At 41.4% G+C, this 12795-nt stretch overlaps 1 protein-coding gene across 1 annotated transcript in view; it reads right to left on the reverse strand.

The window, feature by feature from the left end:
* The window catches only part of KAZN (kazrin, periplakin interacting protein), a 368693-nt gene that overhangs the window by 126657 nt on the left and 229241 nt on the right, over window positions 1-12795 (reverse strand). Inside the window, exon 3 of the mRNA XM_075189642.1 lies at window positions 2381-2564. Within this exon, the coding sequence (XP_075045743.1) occupies window positions 2381-2564 (184 nt within the window). The remainder of the gene's footprint in view (window positions 1-2380; window positions 2565-12795) is intronic.

Raw genomic sequence — 12795 nt, forward strand, 5'->3', positions numbered from 1 at the left:
ACTGAGCCACCATGCTGCCCATTATCATGGCAATCCTATTGAATACTTGTAATGTTATGAGTTTCACAAACTCGGCATAATGAATTATCTCAGAATGGGCGGCACTATGTTTTGAATGGAAGCAAATACAGTCTGATAACAGAAGCCACTTGCACTACTAGATTCCATTTGTATTATCTCCTAAAAGTCCCTAGAAGTTTTGCAGTGAATCGGGGCTCTCTGTGTGGAGTTCACGTGGGTTTCCTCTCACACTCCAAAAACATACTGGTAGGTTAATTGGATTATGACAAAATAGTGTGTGTGTGAGAGATAGTGAATTCAGACTGTAAGCTCCTATGGAGCAGGGAATGAATGACGACATTCTCTGTACAGTGCTGTGTTATATGATTGGTGCTATATACTAAAAAAAAAAAAAATAATGCATAAAAAATAAAAACAAAACAAAGAAAATCTTCAGTACAATACACTGATATAATGCAAACAGGACAGTTTATGGATAAAAGTCAGCGACTTGAAATGTGGGATGGACTTGTATGATAAAATGGCTGCCTTCAGTTCACTTCTTTAATGAGATGTTCTGACACTCAAATGGACAGCAAGACAATAAACTTCTGTCATATATTAAAAATTTGGATCAGGTTTACCTTATTGCTAATCCACAATTTCTTTAACACGATTAATAAATACAACTGGGTAATTTACAGACACGCCATTCAACTTTCAAGACAGCAATAAGCATAACAAATACTAGGAAAAAGTTAAATGTTTTGCCAAACACAACCTGAGAATTATGAAAACAAACTAACACTGCTCTGGGTATGTTTTATTTAAGTGTAGCGAGTAGCAAAAACATACAACATATTAACAGTATCAAAAATGAACCAACTCATTAGACTTTCAAAATCAATGTTATAGTCACAGTCTCTAGAAGAGGGACTATATCCAGCACAGCAGGTAACGTGATTAATTAGGCAAGGGGATCGTAATTTTTAAAACAGTGTGTCAAAAAAAATAAAAATGGAGCATAGTGAGAACACAAAATCTCATCAGTAAACAAGTCACATCAAGTAGGGGGGAAAAAAAAAACCACATCAATTGACATTTTAATACAATTGCAGACAGAATTATGCTATAGAAAGCGTGAACGCTCAACACCGGCTTATCACAAGGGCTTGTAAAATTATTAATTAGAATTGCGATGAAGATGTTAAATCACAGTGCCAATCTTCAGAAGCAACATTCCCCTGCTCTGTTTCCGACTGAAGGACAGTTCAAACAGTTTTATACAGTCTGTAGAACTCATTCCATCCTTACAATCAATATAAATACAAAGAGAGGATTGCTCTGTGAAGAAACAAATTTCAGGATTCTCGAAATGTGGAATTATGCTGGTGTATCCGACTTTGCATCCTTAAATACTTCCTCAAATTAAATTGTAGCGCCACAAATCACGCACGATCCCTTTAGACACTGAATTAATCTTCTCCCAGGTTTCCTGAGACACAAGCTAAACTGTGTGTCACCAGGAACAGTCTCCTGTGATTTCAAACAAACACCAACAGTGACTGTCTACAACGGTCAGGCTAAGGTTTACAAATCCCACATAACAGCTAGCGTCTACCTTATAAGAATGGCCAGCTGGGGGGGAGGGGAGGGGGGTACAAGCATTCCCAAAGCTGAGATCACACTTGTAGTATAATTACAGTTTGCAAATGACAGGTCATTAGAATTCCACCCTCAGTACAGGCACTCTATCCCTGTGCCATGTGAAACACAGATCAAATCCAAAACTAACCAAGCCTTGTGTAAAATCTCTGCAGCCCCCCATCAGACAGGTGGAGGTCTAAAGAGGAAGTACCACTCAAAATATCTTTTTTTCAGAGCATTTTTCTTTTTTTTTTTCTTTTTTTGCAAATTAAAGCATGGGGGGGGGGGGGGGGGGGTCTGTCAATGTTCTCTTTCCCAGACCTATAAAGTTGATTGCAAAAAATATAAAATATTGAGAGTGTGCAGCATTTTTTCCAATTTTTTTTTCTTTTGGTATAAAACTTGTGATCACACTGATAATGCACACGAATATAAAATCAACCTTCTCTGGATTATGCAATACCAATAATCCCATAAAAATACATTTGGATTTTGCAAAATAACTCTGGACATTTAAATGATCTAGGAATACATACAAGTATATCAAAAGTGGCAGTACTGCACACCCATGTGGCACACGTAGAAACACAGAAGCCTGTAATTAGAGAAAGTTAGCACAGGGACCCCATAGCATTGCAGTGCCTGCTATGGGGGGGTGGGGGGAGCATGGTGATTAATATGCATGTTACAGGGGCTGCATCCAGCATCCATCACATTAGGGGGGTCCCTTTACCTTGAGTGTTGTGCTGGTTATTCTCCATGACACAGGGGTCTGCGCTGTTCAGCTCAGTCAGTCTCCGGTTGGTGGCTGTCAGCTCAGAGCGCAGGTTGGTCACCTCCTGGCTGGCAGACTGGATAGCCCCATCTATGCGCAGGGCCAGCTGCTTGTTATCCTCCATCATTTGCAGGATGTTGGCCTGGGGAGAGAGGAGACAGAGAGCCGCATGGTGGGTGAGTAGGGTGCGGGAGCTGTGCAGTGCTGGGAGCCCAATGCAGGAATGAGCAGCACTGCAGGAGACACACAGAACCTCCTCTCCAAAGGACACAGCACACATGACATGCACTCTTTAAATGGAACCTACCACCTGCCCGCTGCAAAATAGGGGTGTCCAGTCTGCACCCTGACTGCCTGCCATCCATGAGCCTCTGCAGAGCGGATTCTTTTTAAAGCACAAAGTTACCAATACTCCCTTAAAGATCATTTACAAGGAATTTGAAACAATGTTCCCTTGCTGCAGCGTGGCATGCACCACACTCCTGCCAGACTCCCCCTCTGTGACTCTGTGTTTGCAGCTTCCTCTTCCCTTGTAAATCACAGATACAAACTCGTGAGCACAGTTCTTGGCTTCATTTTCCCAGTCTTCATTATTTATTCAATGCCGAGTCCCCAAGACAAACCATTTCCCAGGCTGGGGGGGGGGGACGGGGACCACAAAGACCTGGAGGGATTTAGCCCACCAAGTGGAATGCAGAGGATCATAATATTTACATATAGGATCCTTGCTGCACCTATAGTGGCTGTGCAATACTCACTTTCCCAGACATAGTGTAGCAGACTGTTAGTGCCAGAGACACTGAACTGCAGCATGTGTGTGATGGGCAATGCAGCCTGGCAAAGAAGTTGGTGCATGCTCTGCCCTTCTGGTCATAGTGTAATAACATTATAAAATAATAAAAACAATAATATATTTAATAAAAATAATACTGAAATATGAAAAGGATGAGCTATCATGCTTGTGATCCCAACTTTTACTTGAATAGGACTTTTGCAGTTCATGTCTCTTGTTATAAAGTGGGTACATTTTAATATATCATATAGATTAATAATAATACCTTACAGACAAAAAAATCTCCATCTTTTTGTATTGGTTGGTATCTGTGAATATTCTACTTATTTACAATTGCAGAGCATTAAGTAAAATAGTTCTGCTATATAAGTAAAACACGAGACCTCTGTATCTTATACAGTGAGGTACCGGAAGCCAGGCTAGTGATTAGGCAAATTGGCTGCTAACACAAAGTTGTCATCATTAGAAAAGACAATGTTATTTTAGGTTACTATTAGTTTCCTAAACATCTCCTGCCTAATTGTATGTATGGAAGTGGGGAAATAATAACATATTAGGAGCATTTGTTAAACTGCTAAAGAATAGGGTTTGGTTATGGTGCAGAAACCCATAGCAACCAATTGTACATTTACATTTAATGCGGGTTTATACTAACCAAATACAATTAGGTGGTAACCATGAACCAATTAGAAATTTGCTTTTGTAAACTCATTTGCATAAGGTAGATACAAAGCTGTTAATTGGCTGCTGTGAGTTACTGCACACTTTGTTAGTAAATAATCACCAATATATTTATACTTGTCACATGGCAATTATTATTTATAAGTAGCATTTTTAGAACCTCGTATTCAAATGAGCACACTTATAAGATTATTGGTGCCCAATTCCCAGTGTAGACCTTACAATGTATCCCAAAGAAAAGTCTAGATCTATAATTACCGAACAGGAAACAATGTAGAATTTATAGAAACAGTGTGACATCAAACATACACATACAATATATTATTTATAAAATAATTAGTACTTATTTGTACATTTTAAAAAAGAGCGATTATGAGGCACCCAGAAAAGTGATGATGGATTTTCTGTAATTGATCATAGCTCAGAAGTCGATCTCGGTGCCTAGCCCTCTATCTTTATTTACACTTATTTTAAAACAGTCATGATATATACATGGGATCCGGGCAGTGTATAGGGAAACTTACCCCCTAGGGGGTATATTTACTAAACTGCGGGTTTGAAAAAGTGAAGATATGTTTCCTATAGCAACCAATCAGATTCTAGCTGTCCTTTTGTAGAATGTAGTAAATAAATGACAGCTGGAATCTGATTGGTTACTATAGGCAACATCTCCACTCCATCTCCAAGTCTTGCTTAGGGGTAAATGTATTGTCCAATAAAGCGCAACCCCTTTAAGATAGTATTCTAAAACAAGAGAGGAGTGAGGGTGTATTCTTCAAGGGGAAAGCTTCTGCCACTTTTTGTCTGTTAGTAAATATAATTTGTGTCATGACAATATTTAATTGTCTTAAACATGTACCTGTCACATATAGTGGAGGAAGCCTATGTGATAAACCAACATTCAGGCTATGAATTATTTTTGGAGACAGTGTAGGAGTCTCTCCATCCTGATCTACGCATTAGATCCACAAGAGGAACGTTTTGGAAGGAAAAGTCGAGAGGGATGTTTGTGACCTCACGGATGAGTGACTTGTGCTGAACGACCACTGCTGGGAAAAGTAGTAACAGTATAAATGCGGATCAAAGTGGTTAGCAATCCATTTTAACCCTTTCCTGCCTCATGGGTATAAGCATATCTTTTCCCACAGTCCTGCTATGTACATCATCCCTCCCATTTGTAATTTTAATTTATGGACAAATTAGGCTATACCTAAGTTCCACCCAGACCACACTCATATCTCATCATCTATTTATATATCGCCACTAATTCCACAGCGCTGTACAGAGAACTCACATCAGTCCCTGCCTCATTGGAACTTACAGTCTAAGTTCCCTAACATACATCTATACACAGACTAGGGTCAATTTAATAGCAGCCAATTAACCTACTAGGATGTTTTTGGAGTGTGGGAGGAAACCTGAGCACCCAGAGGAAACCCACGCAAACACAGGGAGATCATACAAACTCCACACAGATAAGGCCATGGTTGGGAATCGAACCCATGACCCCAGTGCTGTAGCACATGATTTGTCATGACAGCCTGTCAATCACCATGACCATCCACCCCCCCCCCCCACGTCTGGATATCACCGAGGCATGAGGCACTACGTGCCTACTTCAATGATGTCACTAGTGCCTAGTGAATCGACTGTTTATAAAACGGCCACTGGACCCCAGTGCTGTGAGGTAGAAGTGCTAACCACTGAGCCACTCTGCTGCCCCATAGTTATCCAAATATGCTCCTAATCTGTCTTGAGAATGATCATAAAATATATTATAATATATAGTATTAAATATAGTGTATGAATAAATATAATTATACATCTTCGTTTGCCCATGGTATATCAAGACTGCCCCAAATAAAAATGTGACTGCTGTGGGAATATGAGTAAATAGTAAATTAATTATTTTTAGGAGAACCCCAGTTAACATGGCTGGCTAATCTAAAGAAATACACACTGTTTCCGAAAATAGACTGAACGATGGATCAGTGGGTTTAATGAAGATCTGAAAAATGACAAACTTTTTGTTAATTGTTTAGCCTTTATCAAGTCTTATATTAAGAGCAAATGACATTTTAGGTCTAACTAATGCGGGAATATAAAACATTTCAAAGGTGTCACAAGCCTCTCACTACCTGTATATATTACTTCCAATTAAAGGGGAAAGTAAAAGATACATGAAATTAGCTGACGTATAAACTGACTGTAAATATGCAGAACCAGTCTTACCAGTGGGAGAACTAGTCACTGGGCGGGGGGACAATTCACCAGGTAATAATACCACGCCTCCTGGTCTTATTAAGTAGCTGTACAGTTCCATGGCAGCAGTCTCTGCATTTCATTTTTCACATTTCACATATAAAAATGGGCTTGCCAACACGCATCTTACGTACATAGATGTTAATTTCAGCTCACACCCATGTTGATTGCATCCATATGTTGCACATCTTGAGTTTTTTGCATGCTGACTTTCATATAGAATCCCCACATGTATTCATCCACATCACATTTCTCTGCATGTGCCAACAGAGAATGTTATAAGATGGAAATACATCAAGCAGAAATTAAAGTCTGCTGCAAAAAATGTACATGCGGGCTAATGATTTTCTGTTTCTTACTTCTTTAAAGGCTTATTCGGCTTTTGTAGAAAATAAAGATCTCGAAAATGGTTAGACGCTAATGGTTATTTACCTAATAAGAAGACACATCTAGAACCTTCACTTCGGCAGATACGCTCCTTTGTATAATGAGTGCATCCTCCTCCAATGTTTAATCCAGTTGCCACGGGTAACCTTTTGAAATGCTGTGGGAATTCAGCAGATGAGCTAACCTCTAGCACTCGTTACTTCCTCAGTATCACTGGGTTTAAACCTCCAGCTCAGTAAATAGGATGCGACCATCAGATACACCCACATGTAGAGTGTATCTGCCAAAGTAGTAGGTTTTTTTTGCCATCAGGAATATGATACGTAGCGGCTAACGATTTTAAAGAGCTAAAGATTTACAAATGTGGATTTAGTTTGTAAAATACTTTGCACTTTTCTACTTCTTTAGGCAATACAGATCGTAATGGAAATAATTCACATAATTACATTTATTTTGTGGTTTGACCTTTAAACACCTGATCAAATCTTCATTGTTTTATATGTACATAGCTAGAATTAAAGTGCTACGGAATTTACCGGCGCTATAAAAATGAATGTTGACGATGATGATGATTCTCCCAGAAGATCTACCTACATTCATACATGCATTTGTGTTCTCACGCTAGGACTACTGCAAGGCACTCTGCTTGGGTCTCCCAGAAAAAAGAATTGCACCGCTTGCAGTTGGTATGAAGGTCTGCAGCCAGGATGTTACCCAACCAGCCACGATCCTGCCACATAACACCTGTTCTCCATTCCCTCCGCTGACTGCCTGTAAGACGGTGAATTTGTTTCAAGATTGGCTTATTGACATTCACAGGCCTACATAATCAGAGTCCGAGAGAGTTGAAGCAGCATCTGATTCCCTATAGTCCCACTTACTTCGATGAAGGACTTTACTTACAGTACCTAGAATCTCCCCATAGGCAATCCGAGGGGGGTTTCCTAGTGCCTGGAAACCCCCGCCCAGCCTGGGGTACTGTATGCTTGAGGTGGCTGGACCCAGGCCGGGACCAGCCACTTTGCAGATTGTGTGCAGATCGTTTCTGTCTGCACCGTTCACAGCCATCTCTCCCCAACAAGTATTGAAAGCAGCAAGAACAGGTAGGAGAGAGCAGGACAGACTGTCAACTGTTCTGACACACTCAGTCAGGACTTTGTCCTGATTGTAGGGACAGTTGGGAGGTATGTCCCGCTTCACACGGCTCTGTTTGAAAAGGGAGAGCTGTGTGGCCCTAACAGTAGTGCACGCAGCATTGCCTGTGTATATGATGGGGATAGGAAGAGTTGGAGAGCAGCCAAGCACTGTCTAAAATTATAGCCACGCCCCGAAGCATGCCGGCCACGCCCACTGGCGGTGAGACATGGAAACCCCTCTCTACAAATCCTGCCTTTGCCCCTGCTCCCATACTTTATATGGAGGCCAAGCTTTTTGGTTTGTGGCTCCTGCTGTTTGGAACTCGCAGCCTCACACAGTCGGTGTGGCCTCCTCTCTTGAAATCTTCAAAAACAGATTACCTGTTTGCTCAAATATTTCATAAACCACATCTGCTGTCATAATACCCAATGATTAGCCCTCTTTTCTGTATTCTGATAATCTGATTTAATGTGTTTATTTTTATTTATGTGTTTTTATTTTGCAAATATAAAGATCTTTGCGTGCTACTGGGAAAACACTCTATATAAATAAAATAATTTTTACTTAAGATTAGCTAAACCTCCCCTGCACAGGGCTATAGTTATTACATAGACAACCTATACACATTGGTGCATTCGATCACAGGGGCACGACCGGTAGTGTTACAGCAAATTTAAAGGGACATGTTATCTGTTACTGTATGAACTGTACAATTAGGTATATGAACATTTTATGCATCTCATAAGGATTCTAGTTTTATGAATTTTCATGTCGGCGTGTCATTAAATTGTTTAGCAGTGCTCTTCACAGTGACTGTTGGAGGGCGTACTTAGAGATCATGTCTGTGTGTATGACATTATTACCAGGAACCAACTGTAATTTGCTTTATATATATATATATATATATATATATATATATATATATATATATATATATATATATATATATATTTATATATATAAATGAGATTCCATACCTGTATATAATTCCTACTTACCCATAGGCAAACCAAGGGGAGTTTCCTAGTGCCTGGAAACCCTCCTCCAAGCCTGGGGCACTGTATAATTGAGGTGGCTGGACCCTGCCCCCGCTTCACACGGCTCTGCTTGAAAAGGGAGAGCTGCGTGCAACTAACAGTAGTGCACACAGCATTGCCCATGTATATTATGGGGATAGGAAGAGTTGGAGAGCAGCCAAGCACTGCCTAAAATTATAGCCACGCCCACATGCATGCCGGTCACGCCTTCTGGTGGCACGGTGTGGAAACCCCCCTCTACAAATCCTGCGTTTGCCCCTGTTACCAACTTTCTGAAGTTGGCTTCCGGGAGCCTACCGATGGAGGTGGGCGTGATGGGGGGCGGTGATCCAAAAGTCACGTCATTTTGGACCTGCCCCCGTGACGTAATGACGCAAATGTGTCATTTTACAGCAGGGGGCGGGAACGATTCACGGTGAATCGCAGCGTTTTGGACCTAATTCTGCCCACTTCACTAGGAAGTGGGCAGATGCAGGAGATTGCCACACTCTCCCGGGAGTCCGTGAGACTCACGCGAAATGTGGGAGTCTCCCGGACATTCCAGGAGAGGGCATGTATGATATAATTCCTATACATGTGTATAATTATTAACCCAGATCATGTATTCTCCTTATATGAGCATTGTAGCCATCTCTGCAGCCTTCTAGTTACTGGACGTAGGCTTTTTGGTGAGTCTTTTGCTTTTTGTGATGGGGGGAGGGTGAGAATACTCCACAACACATAAAACAGTTTCATGTAAATTCGGGGGATGATTCCAGAGTCGACTTCCATAATTCATTCTTCAAAATTGCATCGTTATTTTATAGTTCATGCACTTTTGTTTATGGACACTAGTAATGCTAAATCAAAGTGTTGTAATAAAAATCTTAGGAGGTGACTGCTCACACAGACTGCCCCAGAGCACAGCAAGGTCAGCGGACTTTATAACTGCTGCAGTATATACAGTTCATCAGGATTATGTCTTATTATTTCCACGGTTCCAGTTACTGCTGTGATATCTGTGATCTGCCTCTCAGAGCTTTCACATAGAAAAATACGGATACTGACTATTACCGCAATGGCAGACAGGGGTGGCGCTACCAATGGGCGAGCTGAGGTAGTCACCTAGGGGGCCAAGTTTTAGGGGGCAGCTAATGCACTGAAATAGTGACATACTGTCACTCATTCATTTTATTTTCCCTGTGATGCCTCCGGATTTAAATTGAATTCACATCTCCTTCCTCGTTGGCTGATATGGGGAAGGCTGGGTGGGTATAATTTTAACTGTCCTCCCCTCCTATACTGCTTCTAACCCTGTAGGGCAGGCGAGTAGGTGATGCGGATGACAGTCTGTGTGATCATGTGATCATGCACATCACTGCTCCCAGCCTGTCACCGATCACATGACCAAACAGACCCACATTCGTATCCTCTGCCTGCCTACTCTACAGGGTGAGGAACGTTCAATTTAGTCCCCCCTCATTGTAATATGGAGTGAGTGATGAGCAAGTACAGGTTAGGTAAAGGGGAGGGGGACTGAAAGAAGAGGATAGAAGTGGCGAAGTCAGCAAATTGGATAAAGTCATTTCAATTAATATCGAGCAAACTTGGTTGTCTTTGTCTGAAAATATGCGTAGAGCACGCTACGGCGTGGAAGGGCGTGTCCAGCCGCAACACGTGGCAATAACAGTTTTTACACTTTTCTATACATTCGCACAATCATACACATTTGTAAATAGTACACATTAATTATAGTTGCAATACATAGTTATTTATGTCGAAATATAGCAGTGTTTATGTGTAATATTATAAGTTATATGCATATTAGTAATACAGATGGTACATGTTAAAGGAAATGTGTCATATCTGGTATCATATTAATCCCCTTTACATCAGCAGCTGTCTGGTTCATTCGGCGAAGAGATCGCACATTGCATACTCTAGTTATTGATTTTAGGGAATAAACCTTTACTGTGATGCTGACTATAAAATGCTAATGGACTAGTTGAAACTGGAGTCTTGGCGGTAAGATCGGAGCACATCCCCTGGAGAGATGACCCCCACCTTTGGATTCTTTAGTTTGAACTAGCCTATGATCTGCAACCTCCTGGACCTTCCTGAAACCTGGACCAATAGAAGCAAGCCACACCATCTGCATTGTTTTACTGTATTTCTGTCTGCATATAAGCAGGAGCTTTTCATCTAGTGTTCAGTCATCTTGACCACAGACTTCAGACCTGAATGACTGTTCACTGGATCCAGGGCGCCTGCGATAAGTAACGGCTGTACTTATTATTTCGCTTGAATTATTCTGCTACTTTTTGAGAATAAATATTTGTGCGTTGGAAACACAAATCGAGATTCGACAATCGTTATTGGATAGCGACAAAATGTGCATAACAGAAGTAACATGAAGAAAGAGGGGGGGAATTAATTCTAGGAGGTAGGGGAGTTGGGTAAAGGTGGTTGTGGGAGAGGAATGAACGCAGGAAGGGGGGTGGGATGGGAAAGAAGGAAATGACAAGTGAGAAGGCTGTGGTATATTGTGGGGGAGGAATAAATTACAGGGGGTGGGCAAACACATACATACTTACATACATATATCATATGTCCCAACTGTCCTCATTTAGACTAACCCAATTTGCCTAAGTCACAACTATGGTCAGCTCAACCACAACCACTATATTCCCAACCTCGCTCCTATTTACTGAAGCCCCTGTCCCCTAGGACACATTTTGTTAGGAACCGTTGGGAGGTCCCTGGTGTTATAATACAGAGTAGCGTGCTGTGCTTTAATGTGACCTTCAGTGGTTCTTTTACTTCGGTTTCCCTAGACTTGTGTCCACACGCCTATGTTGGCAAATTGGATTGCAAACAAAGTGCATTTGTTTAGCTTACCATCAGCCCTCTTATCCAGTTTTCCTTGCTGTGAGCTATGTTATTCTGTACAACTAAGTGCCCATACTAAGGAGAACAGACAGCTGATGTTTATATTGATTGTATAAAGAAGAGCTACATTTCATTAGTGACATCAGGCAGGAACATGCCTGTATGCATCTGTGATGTTATAGTTATCTAATGTGCTGCCATATCTAATGTAGATCCTTTTCTTCGGAGTAGACACGGTGTTAATGCTGGAAAATGAAGTTTGTATTTCTTTCACCACTCACTTCCTACACTAAGGGCTAGATTTACTAAACTGCGGGTTTGGTAAAGTGCAGATGTTGCCTATAGCAACCAATCAGATTCTAGCTGTCATTTGTTTAGTACATTCTACAAAATGACAGCTGGAATCTGATTGGTTGCTATAGGCAACACCTCCACTTTTTCAAACCCGCAGTTTAGTAAATATACCCCTAAGTGGTGACTTGAATCAAGCAGCGATCCCTCTTATCTGCGGGTTAAAAATTACACCCCACAGTACTTGCTCGCTAGGAACTCCCGTCATGAATGATCTCTTAGAGGTTGTGCAGTTATATTTATAACCAAGGAATTATTCACTCCTGAGCGCCTCCTTTTATTACCTTTGCCGTCTTCATACCAGCTATGTTTTTGTTCCACTGATTTTGCCAGTTCCAGCCTAGGCTGGCAGCACTAGGGCTGATTATGTCTTTTATTTAGTTTTTTTACACAGAAGATCCTTGCTGATGTCATCATCATTGTGGCTACATCGTTGAGCAAGTAGCCACAATAGATAGCCTCCTAGAGGCCTATCTGCAGCTACTTCCCCCTCAGCATAGTGAGGAGCGTTACCACACCCTTACTGCACTGTGTCTACACCTGCCCGCCCACTTCGTCCCCCATTCCAGGAGAGATACGCTTCAGTCTGAGAACAGACTGAGACCGAAATGTTTTTAACTGCACATACACGGTAAGAAAAAGATCTTACAAGTCATACTTGCCTAGTCTCACTGAATTTCCAGGAGGCTCCCCTACTCCCGGAAGAGTAGGCAAACCTCCCGGATCCTAAAAAATGCCAAAATTCACAGCATTGAATGTCGGGGGCGGGGCTTAATTGTGTAATTAAGCTACGCCCCCGCTATTCAATGCCGTGAATTTCGACATTTTATAGTGGGGGGTGGAGCTATGGTGATGCA

The sequence above is a fragment of the Mixophyes fleayi genome, chromosome 11 (genome assembly GCF_038048845.1).
Source record: "Mixophyes fleayi isolate aMixFle1 chromosome 11, aMixFle1.hap1, whole genome shotgun sequence".
Classification (NCBI taxonomy): domain Eukaryota; kingdom Metazoa; phylum Chordata; class Amphibia; order Anura; family Limnodynastidae; genus Mixophyes; species Mixophyes fleayi.